At 43.7% G+C, this 20369-nt stretch overlaps 1 protein-coding gene across 1 annotated transcript in view; it reads right to left on the minus strand.

Annotated features, from left to right (window-relative positions):
- The window catches only part of LOC115101181 (astrotactin-2-like), a 527175-nt gene that overhangs the window by 239174 nt on the left and 267632 nt on the right, over window positions 1-20369 (minus strand). Inside the window, exon 11 of the mRNA XM_029620468.2 lies at window positions 16435-16585. Within this exon, the coding sequence (XP_029476328.1) occupies window positions 16435-16585 (151 nt within the window). The remainder of the gene's footprint in view (window positions 1-16434; window positions 16586-20369) is intronic.

A 20369-nucleotide genomic window follows, 5' to 3' on the forward strand; every position in this document is an offset into this window, starting at 1 on the left:
CCGAGGGAATAACTACACTGTTTATATTCGGCCATATTTCTAGACCTCTTTCCCATGGTTTCATAGGCCGTAAGAGTTTGTTCTTAACTGACTTGCCTAGTTAAATAAAGGTTCAATAAAAAATATGTAGTAAGTATTACCACTCTGGATGTTGGTTAATTTGAACAGTGAATTGGTCTTGGATTATTCAATATTTGGACATCTAAATATCCTGATAAAAAGGACTTCACTTGGAGTAACAAGAACATATCACAGTCATGAATTGACTTCTGGTTGATTATTTATTCATCAGATAACACTGTAGTCAAGGTATCAATTGAACCATCAATTCTTACTGATCATATTTATATTCTTATCTTTAAATATGAATGGCTCTGAAGTTAATAAACCGAATCAAAGTTATTGGAAACTCAATAGTAGAAGATGATGATTTCAAGATGGATGCCAAATATATTATACAATAAAATTGGAGGAAAGCCCAACTATTTAAGTCTTATGGGAAATATTGGGAATGAATTAAGTATGAAATAAGACAAACAGCCATAAAGAGAGATAAATAAATTGCTGAACTTAAAAGATTGAGGGAAGATAAACATGTTAAGGAAATACTTTCTCTAATCTCTATGGAGGACCTTGATGAAGAAGAAAAGGGTCAGTTATTTTCTTTAAGAACTAGAAATGGGGCGAATATATGGAGAGAGAACAAAAAGGGCTTTTGTAAGATCAAGAAGGAGATGGCTTGAGGAAGGTGAAAATTCATAAGCTTAATATAGATGGCAAAGAAAATGAAAACCCGAAAACATATTTCAAAATATGTTTCAGAATTCTATGGTGATCTTTACACCAGAAATGCCTGTCCTACTAGTGGCATACCTGCCTTTCTAGACCCTGTCAAAGACTATGCAAAATTCAGAGTTGAATACTTCCAAGTCTTGTGAGGAATGTATTTCAATGAATTTTTTTTTTAAATATAGGGGAGGTCCTGCCTGTTTCTTTGAAACAAGGTCTCATTTCTGTCATCCCCAAACCAAACAAAGATCCTACGATGTTAGAGAATTGGAGACCAAGCACGTTAATGAACAATGTTGGAAAGCTACATTAATCTATATTTGCAGAAAGACTTAAAAAAACTCTTGAGCAAATCATTGATGATACCCAGTCTGGTTTTATGAAGGGCAGACATATGTGTAATAATATTTGACTAGTATTGGACTTGATAGACTACAATGAGCACATTATGGAAGATAGCTTTATTTTATTTGTAGACTTTTATAAGGCTTTTGATACAGCTGAACTTTATTTAATTTTTGAGACTTTAATTCTTTGGGTTTTTGTCAATATTTTCAAAGTGTAATTAAGACACTTTCAATTATCCCATGGAACTTCACAGAGATTCTACATTTGACGCTGAATGAAACAAGGATGCCCAATTTCTCCATTCTTATTTTTATTGGTCACTCAAGTTATGGCACTTCATATCAATAAGGATATTTTTAGGGGTATTCAGATAGAAGATAAAGAGGTCAAAGGTTCACAATTGGCTGAAGACGCCACCATTTTTTTTGAAAGATCATAATGAAGTCAGGAAAGCTATTGAGTGTATTAATGCCTTCTCACATATGTGGTTTATCTCTGAATATTAGGAAACTTGAATTATTTGCGTTGAAAAGATATACCAAGAATATCTTGGTATTAAAGTTAGCAAAGATCATAAAGAAAGGGCCAATTTAAATGTATATCCCATTGTAGAGAAAATTAGAAGGGGTTTAACTCCTGGTTATTAAGAGATCTTTCTTTATCTGGACATGTACTTTTGTCAAAATCTGAAGGTCCAGATTAGTTTATACCTCCCTTGCCTTGGATGTTCCTTTGTCAGTAACTAAAATGGTTGATACTAAATTATTTAACTTCCTATGGAGGAATAAAACTCATTATTTAAGAAAAGTGGTAATATATAGCACCCAAAGTGAGGGAGGGTTGAATGCTCTGGATTTTAAAACATTTAAGATCAAATGGATACAAAACTACTGAAGAAATATGGATTGCATTTGGAATATAATCCCTAATTTAATATTCCAACAGATTGGTGGTCTAGAATTCTCACTCAAATGCAACTTTGAAGTGGGTAAGATTCCTAACTTTTTAGCTTGCTAACTTTCATAAACAAGTACTTCTAACATGGAACCTCATGTACAAACATACTTTTCCCCACCTAGATATACAATCTGGAATAATAAAGACATAAAATACAAAAACAAGGCTTTGTTTTTCCAGAACTGGTTTGACAACAGCATTATATGGGTTAAACAATTATTGAATAATGATAGACATTATATATGTATATACATGTAGATATGATTATCCAGAATTCATGAGAACACACAATGTTACATTCACTCCTGAGGAGTTTCTAATAGTTGTTAGAGCTGTCCCTAAAGGTGCTATTCTTCTTTTAGGAGAATATAACAATACTCCAAGTGCAACTGTTGAGGATTTTGTAGCCTCAACACAGCTAGACGGAATTGACATTTTAAACAATAAATGTAATAACATGTATACAAGATGTTACTATTCCCTCTGCTAGAATATACTGGAATGCAGCCCTAGGACAAGTGAACTGGAACAAAATCTTGTTGTTGTCTGGCAGATATTGTATATCTAATAAGGTGAAAGAAGTATCATACAAACTCATTCATAGAATCCACCCTGTAAAGGTCTTTATAAAGGTTAAATAAAAATGTTTAAAAAAAATAAATATTATACACAGATTCAAAATAACTATTGATAACAAATGTGTATTTTGTGGTTGTGACCCAGAAACTATTGAGCATTTATTTTGGTACTGTTCTTATGTCAGAAGATTTTTGAGTGAGTTAGAATTAACTGTTCATGTTAATTTGAGAGAACTGATATGTTTTATTTTGATCCAAATGATATGGACCCTGATTTAACTTTCATTGTTAATTTGTTTATTTTTCATGGCAGATTCTTTATCCATAAAATGAAGTGGACAGAGAACAAACCCCTCTACACCTTGTTAAAGATCATTTAAATATTATTTTGAAATGATCAGTAAGTGTAAAAAACAAAAAAGCACTACGTACCATAAAACCTTTTGACAACTTGAAAATGTATCTCGATAGGCCATTTCCTTGTCTGTTAGCTTTATGTACTCTTGTTTGTATGGTTTCGTTTTTTGTATTTGTTTTGTTCATAATAATAAAAAAAGAGAATAAATAAATAATGATAATAATAAAAAATAAAACCCCAGCTCAAACAGAAGGATGCTATGCTAGCTAGCTGGCTATGACTTCCCAACACAACACTGGAACCCTTCCAAGTCAAGGTAAGGTTTTGGTATGACTCATTTATTGCCACCGGGATCTGCCGGTGTAACTGCTTACTGACTGTACACTAACGTTATTGCATGATTGTAAAACCGGGATAAAAAATACTTGAATTTGTCCAATAGAAACTCTCGTTTCCAAATGTTGGACTAATGATTACACCCTATATCAGATAGATACAGGCAAGAGTGTGCAAGGTGGTATTGAATGTCACTGTCCATGTGTCACTGTCTGTCACCTCAAATCTGTCTCTCACCCTGTGTGCATCTACATTCATAGATTGTCACAACCTCATGATGAGTTTAAGGATAATTTGAGTATCATGTAGTATCATGTACTGAGATTGAACTGCAGTTATACTGCAATCTGACTGCATTTTTTTTCTTTTTTTCGTAAAAATAGTGAACCCTCTTAAATCTTGGGACCTGGATAGGGTATGGTGAGAAGAATGAAGGGAGTCTAACACCTTGATAAGATTTAAAATAATTTGTTTATCTGGTGCTTCTCCCTTCAATACATTTTTCAGTTGTCTCTCTCATTCAACTGACTAGGCTACTCTTATACATTTCTATATAGCCAACACACTAAAAAACTATTTCTGAAAAGGTATTAATAATCATCTTATCTCATAAATACATTTTCATCCTGTCATTCTCAACCAATCCCTAACAACAGCAAGTTACAATGTCTCCCTTTGTTTACACTCTGTCTGAACATTCCTTGGAGTCCTCTGTCGCCATGACTACAACAGCCTAGCTTGACTGGAGCTAATGCTAGCCGAAGCTAGCTCTATGCTAACAGACTTTTATAAATTATTTAAACTAGCAAAACGTCAACAAAAAATAACAATAATATCATTACACTCCGCTAAACTTTGTGTTCCATATCCTATGTTTTTAAACTCGCTCTCTGTGAAGCTAAGGTATTTATTTAAGGCATTATACTGCCATTGCACCACGATAATGTACAATTCATTAAGATGGTACCATATGATACATTTGGATACCATTTATCATACTTGTGCATTACCATGGTAGAATGTATAATGCAGGTTAAAAGAATGGTATTTCCATGATCCACATCTATACCACGGTATAAATGATGCGATACCATAGTAGTACCATCATACTTCAAGGCTAAAACCATGGTACATTACCATGATTTAGACTACACCATGTTATAAGTGAAAGTACCATTGTAGTAACATGATATAAATGAAAGTATCAAAGTAGTACCATGGTATAAATCAAATCAAATGAAGTACCATCATAGCAACATGGTTTAAATAAAAGTATCAAAGTAGTACCATGGTATAAATCAAATCAAAAGAAGTACCATCATAGCAACATGGTTTAAATGAAAGTATCATAGTAGTACCATGGTATACATTTAAGTATCATAGTATAAATGAAATACCATAGCAGTATCACGATACAAATGTTGTCTTCATGAGAATAATTTACTGTACCATCATAACTCAATTGATGTATCTGTATGAGATTCATGATCTGTTCCTTAATAATCAACATTAAGTATTCGAGCGATATGGTTATCTAAAGATTCATGTTAAAGCTGGGATCCAACACCACTGACCGCCCCAGACGCATTTTCATTTTCTTTTGGTTTGAGAAAATTAGCATCCAACATTGTGGTAAAAAAAATAATCGTAGTACATACTCTGCTGTTTTATCGCACATGCAATGATGTGTTATGCTATATCTATTAATTTGATGTTTCAACCACAGGAGCTTAATTCAAGTGGTTTTCTCTAATGCACTCATGACAAATCTCACCTTCCACGATAAAAAAAAAAAAAGAGCAAGCACGATATCACCATCTATATATCTAAAGTTCCTGAGCCACTAAAGATGCCTTTTTCTCCAGCATGGCATAATAATTATGATACAGTGCATTCTGAAAGTATTCAGACCCTTTGACTTTTTCCACATTTTGTTACATTCCAGCCTTACTCTAAAATGAATTAAATAATTGTTTCCCTCATAAATCTACACAAAATACCCCATAATGACAAAGCAAAAACAGGTTTGAGAATTTTTTGCAAAAATATAAAAATAATGAATTGAAAAAACAAATTTACATAAGTATTCAGACCCTTTACTCAGTACTTTGTTGAAACACATTTGGCAGCGATTACAGCATCGAGTCTTCTTGGGTATGACGTTACAAGCTTGGGACACCAATATTGTCTGTAGAGCTCCGAGACAGGATTGTGTCGAGGCACAGATTATTCTCTGCAGATCCTCTCAAGCTCTGTTTTCAGGTCTCTCCAGATATGTTACATTGGTTTCAAGTCCGGGCTCGTGCTTGGTCACTCAAAGACATTCAGAGACTTGTCCCAAAGACACTCCTGAGTTGTCTTGGCTGTGTGCTTAGGGTCGTTGTCCCTAAGCACACAGTCTGAGGTCCAGTCTGAGGTCCTGAGCGCTCTGGTGCTTGTATTTATCAAGGATCTTTCTGTACTTTGAGCCGTTCATCTTTTCCTCGATCCTAACTAGTCTCCCAGTCCCTGCCACTGAAAAACATCCCCACAGCATGATGCTGCCACCACCATGGTTCACCGTAAGGATGGTGCAAGGTTTCATCCAGATGTGATGCTTGGCATTCAGGACAAAAAGTTATATATTGGTTTCATCAGACCAGAGAATCTTGTTTCTCATGGTCTGAGAGTCATTTAGGTGACTTCTGGCAAACTCCAAGCGGGTTTTCGTGCCTTTTGCTGAAGAGTGGCTTCCGCCTGGCCACTCTACCATAAAGGCCTGATTGGTGGAGTGCTGCAGAGATGGTTGTCCTTCTGGAAGGTTTTCCCATCTCCACAGAGAAACTCTAAAGCTCTGTCAGAGTGACCATCGGGTTCTTGGTCACCCCCTGAACAAGGCCCTCCTCCCCCGATTGCTCAGTTTGGCCGGGTGGCCTGCTCTAGGAAGAGTCTTGGTGGTTCCAAACTTCTTCCATTTAAGAATGATGGAGGCCACTGTGTTCTTGGGGACCTTCAACACTGCAAAAATGTTTTGGTACCCTTCCCCAGATCTGTGCCTCGACACAGGTGGACTCCAATCAAGTTGTAGAAACATCTCAAGGATGATCAATAGAAACAAGATGCAGTTGAGCTCAATTTCGAGTCTCATAGCAAAGGGTCTGAATGCTTATGTAAATAAGGTATTTCTGTTTTTATTTTTAATACATTTGCTAAGATTTCTCAACTTGTTTTTCACTTTGTCATTATGGGTTATTGTGTGTAGATTGATGAGTACAAAATACAATTTGATCAATTTTAGAATAAGGCTTTACTGTATGTGTGGGAAAAGTCAAGGGGTCTGAATACTTTCTGAATGTACTGGTTCAGGTTGTTATGCTAACCATGTATGCAGTGACTCTTTTACTTATATTTTTTTGTACTTTTTAAACATTTTCTCCTACATTTTGTGATATCCAATTGTTAGTTAAAGTCTTGTCCCATCGCTGCAACTCCCGAATGCAGTGACACTACCTAGCCCTCCAAAGAGATAAACATTTAAAACATAATGGAAATAAAAAGATATGGGGTACAACCCCAACCTATCTATTACCTGAAATACAGCTGTGCTCAATGCTTTAGATGATGTAAGATAAGAGATGCAAATGTCTCTGCGTTTTGTCTAACCCCTCCGATATACACGCACACACATACATACCAATGCTGTGTGATTAGTGCTTTTTGAGGTTGGTTCGGTTACATGAGAAAGAAATTCAGATTTTTAAAATTTAAATCGTTTAAAAAACATATGTTATGGAATAATGACATTAAAATGATTTGTGAGTTTCCCTCAGCCATCACCTGGCTTTTTGCTGACACTGACAGTTGGTTGAATGTTGTAACAGAATAAAACAATTAATAAAAGCCCCATGATGGTAGTGCATGCCCATTTGCTGCTTATCACTTATTAACCATCATTTTTTCAGATGACTTACTTTACTTTAATACTGTACAATATTTCAGTTGTGTATATTAGTTTATTATTTTTCCTAATTTAAAGTCGCCATCTCATCTCTGCTCAGGTAGTAGGAGCCAGCCAGACAACCATCGAACGTTATCTCTGTGCTCCCCATTGAACGAGTCATATCTAGCTAGGCTAGTACTGCAGTAGCTAGCTGGCTGACTGAATAATTTTTCAAGTTGGTTCTTCGAAGTAGATAAGGCATACTTTCACGACTGCTTATTACCAATAACACAACAATCAATTGGGTAAAGCTACCTCACAAAATGTCTCAATTCCTATAGCCGTTGTTTTGTTACGCCATTCCTCTCATATGGTCTGTGCGTAATGTGCCACAACTGATTGTGGTCATTGAAGTTAATTACCATGTTTCTGTGCTGAACTTGGTTGAATATTTGCCTAATGAAAACTACAACGTACAATCAGCCCAGCTTTCCATTTAGTTCTTGACTTAATGGGCTTATTTGACATTGCAAACGACTAACAACTGACTGATCTACAAATCACTTTGCATCATAAACTACTCATTATTATTTGTAGATCAGTCAGTCAATAACCATTCACCCACAATGCATCATGGATTTGAATTCTCTAGAGAAACGGTGTGTTGAGTACACAAAAAAACAGAACTAAATGGAATTAATGTTATTGTACCGACGTTGGTCAATCAGCTGTTTAATAAAACATATGAATTGCTCAGCACTAACACATACACACATTAGGTTGGAGAGACTGGAGCAGAGGGCAGCTGCAGTGGAGCGCTCAATGAGCAGTTTAGTGGGTTAAGTTCCTTGCTCAAGGGAACATCGGCAGTAGGTGGCACTTGAGATATTGATGCCAGCAACCCTCTGGGGCTACCGCTGCCCCCCTGCTGCCCCCATTGTATATGGGTGTTAAAGATATATGTAATTGTCCATCTCTTTACTAATCAGAGGCATGTAAAGTGATGTAAGCTGAAACGGGTTAACACAAAGTTGCACTATAAGGACACAATTGCCCACATTGTTGGTGAATCACAATGAGAAAGACCTCCGAGTGTTATAAGGCAATATTAAACAATAAATTAAATGTGGGTAAAACATTTTTATCTCTGATAGTTGTGTGAGTTCTTCATTCAGGACTGTGTCCATCACAGGCACAATCCCGTTTAGACTGTCTCTCAGAGTACCACAGCAACAGTTGGGCTATTGGGAAAATCTCCCTCGATTCAGCAATTATTTTAACAGTCCCAGTCAAAATGCATGGGGAAATTGCAGTATCAGTGTTTGGCTCTCATTCGTTGTGACAAACAGCCCACAGGCCAGTCAAATTACAACCCTACCCCCTAATGATCAAGCCATACATCACATAGCTACCCAACTGGCTCATTAATTTAATTGGTTGACAACTCAAGCCCGCCCAAACTACCATCAAACCTCTGGCATTGGACCTTTGCCATCTCTCCTCCCATTGTAAATATGCCAACAACCAACCTCCTTCACACAAAGACGTAGTGTATTGCATATCAAATACGTTTCCTACAGTCGGCTACAGTATGTCAGCATGTTACTTTTAATTACCACGTATCTGTTCTGAACTGGTTTGAATATTTGCCTAATGAAAACTACAACTTAAAATCAACCCACCTTGTAACGGCTTTCTAATGGTGAAGGAGAGTCGGACCAAACTGCAGCGTGTCTATTGTGATTCATCTTTAATAAACAAACGTAACACACAACAAAACACTAACACTACAAAACGAAAACCGAAAACAGCCTATACAAGTGTCTACTAACCTCTAACCAGGACATCAAGACACACAGGACAATCACCCACAATACAACCAAAGAATATGGCTGCCTAAATATGGTTCCCAATCAGAGACAACGGTAAACACCTGCCTCTGATTGAGAACCACTTCAGACAGCCATAGACTCTCCTAGAACACACCACTAAGCTACAATCCCACTATACACACATTCCAAAATCCCAAGACAAAACACACCACAATACAAAAACTCTATGCCACACCCTGGCCTGACCCAATACATGAAGAAAACACAAAATACTTAGACCAGGGCGTGACAGAACCCCCCCCCTAAGGTGCGGACTCCCGAACGCACCTCAAAACAAATAGGGAGGGTCCGGGTGGGCGTCTGTCCATGGTGGCGGTTCCGGCGCGGGACGTGGACCCCACTCAATTAATGTCTTAGTCCCCTCTCCTCGCGTTGCTGGATAGTCCACCCTCGCCGCCGACCATGTCCTAGTAGTCCTCACCCAGAAACCCACTGGATTGAGGAGCAGATCGGGACTGAGGGGCAGCTCGGGACTGAGGGGCAGCTCGGGACTGAGGGGAAGCTCGGGAGTGAGAGGAAGCTCGGGAGTGAGAGGAAGCTCGGGAGTGAGAGGAAGCTCAGGCAGGTTGATGGATCTACCAGATCCTGGCTGGCTGGTGGTTCCGACAGATCCTGGCTGACTGGCAGATTCTGGCTGACTAGCGGTTCTGGCAGATCCTGGCTGACTGGCGGATCCTGGCTGACTGGCGGATCCTGGCTGACTGGCGGATCCTGGCTGACTAGCGGATCTGGCAGATCCTGGCTGACTGGCGGATCCTGGCTGACTAGCGGATCTGGCAGATCCTGGCTGACTGGCAGATCCTGGCTGACTGACGTATCCTGGCTGACAAGCGGATCTGGCAGATCCTGGCTGACTGGCGGATCCTGGCTGACTAGCGGTTCTGGCAGATCCTGGCCGACTGGCGGATCCTGGCTGACTAGCGGATCTGGCAGATCCTGGCTGACTGGCGGATCCTGGCTGACTGGCAGATCTGGCAGATCCTGGCAGATCCTGGCTGACTGGCACTTCTGGCGGATCCTGGCAGACTGGCGGATCCTTGCTGACTGGCGGATCCTGGCACACTGGCGGATCCTGGCTGAATGGCGGATCTAACTGATCCTGGCAGACTGGCGGCACTGGTGGCGCTGGGCAGACTGGCGGCGCTGGGCAGACTGGTAGCTCAGGCGGCGCTGGGCAGACTGACAGCTCTGGATGCTTCATGCAGGCTGACAGCTCTGGCTGCGCTGAACAGAGGAGTACTGGTGCCTCTGGAATGAGGGGCTCTGGCGCCTCTGGCATGAGGGGCGGTAGCTCTGACAGCGCCGGACAGGCGGGACGCTCCGGCAGCGGCGCCGGACAGGCGGGACGCTCCGGCAGCGGCGCCGGACAGGCGGGACGCTCCGGCAGCGACGCCGGACAGGCGAGAGGCTCCGGCAGCGGCGCCGGACAGGCGGGAGGCTCCGGCAGCTGCGCCGGACAGGCGGGAAGCTCCGGCAGCTGCGCCGGACAGGCGGGAAGCTCCGGCAGCGGCGCCGGACAGGCGGGACGCTCCGGCAGCGGCGCCGGACAGGCGGGACGCTCCGGCAGCGGCGCCGGACAGGGGGACGCTCCGGCAGCGACGTCTGTCCATGGTGGCGGTTCCGGCGCGGGACGTGGACCCCACTCAATTAATGTCTTAGTCCCCTCTCCTCGCGTCCCTGGATAGTCCACCCTCGCCGCCGACCATGTCCTAGTAGTCCTCACCCAGAAACCCACTGGATTGAGGAGCAGATCGGGACTGAGGGGCAGCTCGGGACTGAGGCAGCTCGGGACTGAGGGGAAGCTCAGGAGTGAGAGGAAGCTCGGGAGTGAGAGGAAGCTCAGGAGTGAGAGGAAGCTCGGGAGTGAGAGGAAGCTCGGGAGTGAGAGGAAGCTCGGGAGTGAGAGAAAGCTCGGGAGTGAGAGAAAGCTCGGGAGTGAGAGAAAGCTCGGGAGTGAGAGGAAGCTGGGGAGTGAGAGGAAGCTGGGGAGTGAGAGGAAGCTCGGGAGTGAGAGGAAGCTGGGAGTGAGAGGAAGCTCGGGAGTGAGAGGAAGCTCGGGAGTGAGAGGAAGCTCGGGAGTGAGAGAAAGCTCGGGAGTGAGAGAAAGCTCGGGAGTGAGAGAAAGCTCGGGAGTGAGAGGAAGCTCGGGAGTGAGAGGAAGCTCGGGAGTGAGAGGAAGCTCAGGAGTGAGAGGAAGCTCAGGCAGGTTGATGGATCTACCAGATCCTGGCTGGCTGGTGGTTCCGACAGATCCTGGCTGACTGGCAGATCCTGGCTGACTGGCGGATCCTGGCTGACTAGCGGTTCTGGCAGACTGGCGGATCCTGGCTGACTGGCGGATCCTGGCTGACTGGCGGATCCTGGCTGACTAGCGGATCTGGCAGATCCTGGCTGACTGGCGGATCTGGCAGATCCTGGCTGACTGGCGGATCCTGGCTGACTGGCGGATCTGGCAGATCCTGGCTGACTGGCAGATCCTGGTTGACTGACGTATCCTGGCTGACAAGTGGATCTGGCAGATCCTGGCTGACTGGCGGATCCTGGCTGACTAGCGGTTCTGGCAGATCCTGGCCGATCCTGGCTGACTAGCGGATCTGGCAGATCCTGGCTGACTGGCGGATCCTGGCTGACTAGCGGATCTGGCAGATCCTGGCTGACTGGCACTTATGGCGGATCCTGGCACACTGGCGGATCCTGGCACACTGGCGGATCCTGGCTGAATGGCGGATCTAACTGATCCTGGCAGACTGGCGGCACTGGTGGCGCTGGGCAGACTGGCGGCGCTGGGCAGACTGGTAGCTCAGGCGGCGCTGGGCAGACTGACAGCTCTGGATGCTTCATGCAGGCTGACAGCTCTGGCTGCGCTGAACAGAGGAGTACTGGTGCCTCTGGCATGAGGGGCGGCAGCGGCGCCGGGCAGGCGGGAGGCTCCGGCAGCGGCGCCGGGCAGGCGGGAGGCTCCGGCAGCGGCGCCGGGCAGGCGGGAGGCTCCGGCAGCGGCGCCGGGCAGGCGGGAGGCTCCGGCAGCGGCGCCGGGCAGGCGGGAGGCTCCGGCAGCGGCGCCGGGCAGGCGGGAGGCTCCGGACAGGCGAGAAGCGCCGGCAGCGGCGCCGGACAGGCGGGACACTCCGGCAGCGCTGGACAGGCGGGACACACTGTAGGCCTGATGCGTGGTGCTGGCACTGGTGGTAATGAACCGAGGACACACACAGGAAGCCTGGTGCGGGGAGCTGCTACCGGAGGGCTGGGGTGTGGAGGTGGTACTGGATAGACCGGACCGTGCAGGCGCACTGGAGCTCTTGAGCACCGAGCCTGCCCAACCTTACCTGGCTCGATGCCCACTCTAGCCCGGCCGATACGAGGAGCTGGAATATACCGCACCGGGCTATGCACCCGCACTGGGGACACCGTGCGCACCACTGCATAACAAGGTGCCTGCCCGGTCTCTCTAGCCCCCCGGTAACCACAGGAAGTTAGCGTAGGTCTCCTACCTAGCGTAGCCATACTCCCTGTGAGCCCCCCCCCAAGAAATTTTTGGGGCTGACTCTCAGGCTTCCATCCGCTCTGCCGTGCTAGCTCCCCATAATGCCGCCTCTCTGCTTTTGCTGCCTCCAGCTCGGCTTTGGGGCGACAATAATCTCCAGGCTGATCCCAGGGTCCTTTACCGTCCAGTACCTCCTCCCATGTCCATTTCTCCAGGTAGTGCAATCTCTCCCACTGTAGCTGCTGCTGCTCCTGCTGCTGCTGCCTCGGTTGCTTCTCCTGTGGCTCCTGCCTGTTGACACGCTGCTTGGTCCTGTGGTGGGTGATTCTGTAACGGCTTTCTAATGGTGAAGGAGAGTCGGACCAAACTGCAGCGTGTCTATTGTGATTCATCTTTAATAAACAAACGTAACACACAACAAAACACTAACACTACAAAACGAAAACCGAAAACAGCCTATACAAGTGTCTACTAACCTCTAACCAGGACATCAAGACACACAGGACAATCACCCACAATACAACCAAAGAATATGGCTGCCTAAATATGGTTCCCAATCAGAGACAACGGTAAACACCTGCCTCTGATTGAGAACCACTTCAGACAGCCATAGACTCTCCTAGAACACCCCACTAAGCTACAATCCCACTATACACACATTCCAAAATCCCAAGACAAAACACACCACAATACAAAAACTCTATGCCACACCCTGGCCTGACCCAATACATGAAGAAAACACAAAATACTTAGACCAGGGCGTGACACACCTTCTCACATAGTTCTTGACTTAATGAGCTTATTTGACATTGCAGACGACTAACAACTGACTGATCCACAAATCACTTTGGATCATAAATAACTACTCATTATTATTTGTAGATCAGTCAGTCAATCACCATTCACCCACAATGCATCATGGATTTGGTGCTCTCGAACATGGCCAATTTCTATTGTGAATGATTTTATTTCTCTCTAGAGGAACGGCGTGTTGAGCTCACAAAAAAAACTAAAAACGAAATGGAATTAATGTTATTGAACCGATGGCGGTCAATTAGTTGTTTAATAAAACAAATATGAATTGCTCAGCACTAACACATACACACATTAGGTTGGAGAGACTGGAGCAGAGGGCAGCTGCAGTGGAGCGCTCAATGAGCAGTTTAGTGGGTTAAGTTCCTTGCTCAAGGGAACATCGGCAATAGGTGGCACCTGAGATATTGATGCCAGCAACCCTCTGGGGCTACCGCTGCCCCCCTGCTGCCCCCATTGTATATGGGTGTTAAAGAAATATGTAATTTTCCCTCTCTTTACTAATCAGAGGCATGTAAAGTGATGTAAGCTGAAACGGGTTAACACAAAGTTGCACTATAAGGACACAATTGCCCACATTGTTGGTGAATCACCATGAGAAAGACCTCCGAGTGGTATAAGGCAATATTAAACAATAAATGAAATGTGGGTAAAACAATTTTATCTCTGATAGTTGTGTGAGTTCTTCATTCAGGACTGTATCCATCACAGGCACAATCCCGTTTAGACTGTCTCTCAGAGTACCACAGCAACAGTTGGGCTATTGGGAAAATCTCCCTCGATTCAGCAATTATTTTAACAGTCCCAGTCAAAATGCATGGGGAAATTGCAGTAACAGTGTTCGGCTCTCATTTTTTGTGACAAACAGCCCACAGGCCAGTCAAATTACAACCCTACCCCCTAATGATCAAGCCATACATCACATAGCTACCCAACTGGCTCATTAATTTAATTGGACACAAACTTGAGCCCGCCCAAACTCCCATCAAAACTCTGGCATTGGACCTTCCTGTCTCTCCCATCTCTCCTCCCATTGTAAATACGCCAACAACCAACCTCCTTCACACGTACTGTACATCAAATAAGTTACCTACAGAAGGCTACAGTATGTCAGCATGTTACTTTTAATAGGTGTGGCAATTAATCTACTACTGAGCATTCATTTTATTTCCTTTCATGGGAAACACTTTATTTGAGGCTGTGTTTCAAGAATCATGATGAAGTGGTTTTACACGTGTTTGACTTCCTTTCCATAAACAAGCAGGTGCTGTGAACCTCCACACGTTTGCCAATCACAAATGTAAAAAAATATATCCCAAGATCAAAATCATCATGGAGAAAATAACAACATTGAGAAAGTAGTGGTAAACGACTGTCGTCTATCACCTTTGCTCTGTATCAATGTGTACGTGCTAATTAGCAGACATTCAATTGCTAAAAGCATGTTCACTATAAAGTCAAACTGAATCACATAAATATTCAATGTTAAGGGAGCTTATGAATCTGCAATCCTCAAGGTGAGAAATTACATTTAGATTTTGCACTTCATTATCCAAAAATTATTATTAGAAACTCAGCAAAACAAGAAATGTCCTCACTGTCAACTGTTATTTTCAGCAAACTTAACATGTGTAAATATTTGTATGAACATAACAAGATTCAATAACTGAGACATAAACTGAACAAGTTCCACAGACATGTGACTAACAGAAATGGAATAATGTGTCCCTGAACAAAGGGGGGTCAAAATCAAAAGTAACAGTCAGTATCTGGTGTGGCCAAGTACTGAAGTGCAGCTCCTCCTCATGGACTGCACCAGATTTGCCAGTTCTTGCTGTGAGATGTTACCCCACGCTTCCACCAAGGCACCTGCAAGTTCCCGGACATTTCTGGAGAGATTGGCCCTAGCCCTCACCCTCCGATCCAACAGGTCCCAGACGTGCTCAATGGGATTGAGATCAGGGCTCTTCAATGACCATGGCAGAACACTGACATTCCTGTCTTGCAGGAAATCACGCACATAACGAGCAGTATGGCTGGTGGCATTGTCATGCTGGAGGGTCATTTCAGGATGAGCCTACAGGAAGGCTACCACATGAGGGAGAAGGATGTCTTCCATGTAACGCACAGCGTTGAGATTCCTGCAATGACAACAAGCTCAGTCCGATGATGCTGTGACACACCGCCCCAGACCATGATGGACCCTCCACCTCCAAATCGATCCCGTTCCAGAGTATAGACTTCTTTGTAACGCTCATTCTTCGACGATAAACGCGAATCCGACCATCACCCCTGTTGAGACAAAACCGCAACTCATCAGTGAAGAGCACCTTTTGCCAGTCCTGTCTGGTCTAGCGACGGTGGGTTTCTGCCCATAGGCGACGTTGTTGCCAGTGATGTCTGGTGAGGACCTGCCTTACAACAGGCCTACAACCCCTCAGTCCAGCCTCTCTCAGCCTATTGCAGACAGTCTGAGCAATGATGGAGGAATTGTGCGTTCCTGGTGTAACTCGGGCAGTTGTTGTTGCCGCCATCCTGTACCTGTCCCACAGGAGTGATGTTCGGAGGTACTGATCCTGTGCAGGTGTTGTTACACGTGGTCTGCCACTGCAAGGACGATCAGCTGTCCGTTCTGTCTCCCTGTAGTGCTGTCTTAGGCGTCTCACAGTACGGACATTGCAATTTATTGCCCTAGCCACGTTCACGCAGATTAGCAGGGACCCTGCACATCTTTCTTTTTTTTCTCCCAGAGTCAGCAGAAAGGCCTCTTTAGTGTTCTAAGTTTTCATAACTGTGACCTCAATTGCCTACCGTCTGTAAGCTGTTAGTGTCTTAACGACCGGTTTTTACAAATTATCTTTGAAAGACAGGGTCCTGAAAAAGGGCCATTTCATTTTTTGCTGAGTTTATGTCTTACTACATTTCTATCTAGAGGTTTTAAAGAGGTGACAGTAACTCACCATACAGCCTGTTGAGTCGACTCTGCGGTCCGACACACACTTGAAGTTCTTCCTGCAGCCCCCGTTGTCCTGGGAACAGTCTCGGACCGGGCCGAAAGACGCCAGGAGATCATCTACTGCCTCAAAGTAAGTGGACATGATGGCCTCCTCCCTATGATGGACAGAGAAGAGGAAGACTGTCATCAATAGACTAATCAGAATAAAGCCTGAACATGTGTCTGAGGATGTCCTAATATGGACAACACACTGGCGGTACTTCGGATGTATATGAGGTTTGGTTAGTTGTACATAAAGAAAAGGTGATCAAATACAGGTGTGTTGAAGTTATTTTGAGGGGGGGATGCTTCAAGGTCCACATATCTATCATAAAGCAAAGGTCTGCTCTGTATAATGTTATTATCACAATAGCCCAATCTGTATTAGCTGAATTTCCTATTGTGGTGACCCTTGTACTTCTGCAAAGGTTATACTAGCACTATCATATTGTTGCAAGAGAAATAATACTAGTATAAGAGAGAGATTGAAAAGGAGTCATATTGTCCCTTCTGTCCTTGGTGTGCAGTCACATGACTTCTGTTTGGATATGTTGCTGCTGTGCTGTGGTCTGAGGGCAACTGGTACAGATGGAATTCATCTATTCAAGGTGTATCTTAACTCAATCCCATTGTGGAATCCATCTCCAAAAGATATACTGGGATGTTTGGGCCATTGTTCAGAGAGAGAGGGATAAATAGTTGACCCTTGTATGTATTTACATTTACATCATGCGCTGCTGCTACTCTGTTTATCAATTCAATTCTATTTGCTTTATTGGCATGACATAACAATGTACATATTACCAAAGCATACATTGGAGATTTACAATATTAACATAATATTGTCAACGTTACAACATTAACAACAATAATCAAGGTTCGATACATTGAACAATAACAATAATATATCCTGATGCCTAGTCACCTTACCCCCTATACAGTACATACACTATACAATGCCTTTGGAAAGTATTAAGACCCCTTGTTACATTACAGCCTTATTCTAAAATATATATTTTTTAAATCATCTGCAATCTACACACAATATCCTATAATGACAAAGCGAAAACAGACAACATTTTTGCAAATGTATAAAAATAAATATGAATATACATTAGTATTCAGACACTCTGCTATGAGATTCGAAATTGAGCATCCTGTTTCCATTGATCATCATGAGATGTTTCTACAACTTCAATGTAGTCCACCTGTGGTGAATTCAAATGATTGGACACAATTTGGAAAGGCACACACCTGTCTATATAATGTCCCACAGTTGACAGTGCATGTCAGAGCAAAAACCAAGCCATGAGGTTGAAGGAATTGTCCGTAAAGCTCTGAGACAGGATTGTGTCAAGGCACAGCTCTGGGGAAAGGGTACCAATAAATGTCTGCAGCATTGAAGATCCTCAAAAACACAGTGGCCTCCATAATTTCTAAATGGATGAAGTTTGGAACCACCAATACTGGCCGCCTGGCCAAACTGATCGGGGTAGAAGGGCCTTGGTCAGGGAGATGACCAAGAACCCGATGGTCACTCTGACAGAGCTCTTGAGGTCCTCTGTGGAGATGGGAGAACCATCCAAAAGGACAACCATCTCTGCAGCACTCCACCAATCAGGCCTTTACGGTAGATTGGCCAGATGGAAGCCACTCCTCAGTAAAAGGCACATGACAGCCCGCATGGAGTTTGCCAAAAGGCCATTTAAGACTCTCAGACCATGAGAAACAAGATACTCTGGTCTGATGAAACCAAGATTGAACTCTTTGGCTTGAATGCCAAGCGTCACGTCTGGAGGAAACCTGGCACCATCCCTACGGTGAAGCATGGTGGCGGAAGCATAATGCAGTGGCAATATTCTTCAGCGGCAGGGACTGAGACTAGTCAGAATTGAGGCAAAGAGATCCTTGATGAAAAGCTGTTCCAGAGCACTCAGGACCTCAGACTGGGACGAAAGGTTCACCTTCCAACAGGACAATGACCCTAAGCACACAGCCAAAATAACGCAGGAGTGGCTTCAGGACAAGTCTCTGAGTGGCCCAGTAAGAGCCCAGTAAGAACCCGAATGAACATCTCTGGAGAGACCTGAAAATAGCTGTGCAGCAACACTCCCCATCCAACCTGACAGTTTGAGAGGATCTGCAGAAAAACTCCCCAAATACAGGTGTGCCAAGCTTGTAGAGTCATACCCAAGAAGAATAGATGCTGTAGGTGCTTCAACAAAGTACTGAGTAAAGGGTCTGAATACTTATGTAAAGGAAATATTTCAGTTTAGTTTTAATAAATGTGCAAAAGATTCTAAAAACCTGTTTTAGCTTTGTCATTATGGGGTACTGTGTGTAGAGTAATGAGGGGGAAAAACTATTTAATTCATTTTAGAATAAGGCTGTAATGTAACAAAATGTGGAAAAAGTCAAGGGGTCTGAATACTTTCCGAAGGCACTGTATATACAAAGGTATGTGGACACCTCTTGAAATGTGTGGATTCAGCTAATTCAGCCACGCCCATTGCTGACAGGTGTATAAAATCGAGCACACAGCCATGCGATCTCCATAGACAAACATTGGCAGTAGAATGGCCCGTACTGAAGAGCTCAGTGACTTTCAACGTGGCACCTAAATAGGATGTCAAATTTCTGCCCTACTAGAGCTGCCCTGGCCAACTGTAAGTGCTGTTATTGTGAAATAGAAATGTCTAGGACCAACAACGGCTAAGCCGCAAGGTGGTTGGCCACACAAGCTCACAGAATAGGACCGCCGAGTTCTGAAGCGCTTAGCCCGTAAAATGTGTCTGTTGTTGGTTGTAACACTCACTACCGAGTTCTAAACTGCCTCTGGAAGTAACGTCAGCACAAGAACTGTTAGTTGAGAGCTTCACTATCTGGCAGTTCGACGGACGAATCTGGGTTAGGCGGATGCCAGGATAACTCTAATCCGAATGCATAGTGCATACTGTAAAGTTTGTTGGAGAATAAATAATGGTCTGGGGCTGTTTTTCATGGTTCGGGCTAGGCCCCTTACTTCCAGTGAAGGGAAATATTTACGCTACAGCATACAGTGATATTCCAGATGATTCTAGACTTCCAACATTGTGGCAACAGTTTAGGGAAGGCCCTTTCCTGTTTCAGCATGACAATGCCCCCATGCACAAAGCGAGGTACATAAAGAAATTGTTTGTCGAGATCGGTGTGGAAGAAATTGACTGGCCTGCACAGAGTGCTGACCTCAACCCCTTTCGAACACCTTTGGGATGAATTGGAACGTCAGGCCTAATCGGCCAACTTCAGTGCCCAACCTCACTAATGCTCTTCTGACTGAATGGAAGCAAGTCCCTGCAGCAATGTTCCAACATCTAGTGGAAAGCCTTCCCAGAAGAGTGGAGGCTTTTATAGCAGGAAAGGGATGACCAATATTATTGCCCATGATTTTGGAATGAGATCTTTGACGAGCAGGTGTCCACATACACTACATGACCAAAAGTATCTAAATATGGTATTGGAACTGAACCTGTGAATAGCTTCTTGTATGTATATTTAGTGAGGTTCTTACTTTCTCGTGTTCCTATTTCTTATTCTTATTTCTTGTGTGTTTTTGTTCTACCTTATTTAATTTTTGTGCTACATTGATATTGATTGCTGAATTGTTGGGTTTGGAGCTTGCAAGAAAGGCATTTCATTATACTTGGGCATGTGACTTAAAACTTGGAACTTGAAATAGAGGCACACAAACACACAGAGATAGATAGAAGAATGGATTAAAAACATGCCTTTCTTGAATCAACACTCCCACTTGACTTTTTTTTTTAAATCAGCGCTGACATTGCTGATAGCTACTTTGAGGAAAAATGTACTTACTATGACAGATATGTCCCATCTAGCTATCTTAAGATGAATGCACTA

The sequence above is a fragment of the Oncorhynchus nerka genome, linkage group LG19 (assembly GCF_034236695.1).
Source record: "Oncorhynchus nerka isolate Pitt River linkage group LG19, Oner_Uvic_2.0, whole genome shotgun sequence".
Taxonomy (NCBI): Eukaryota; Metazoa; Chordata; class Actinopteri; order Salmoniformes; family Salmonidae; genus Oncorhynchus; species Oncorhynchus nerka.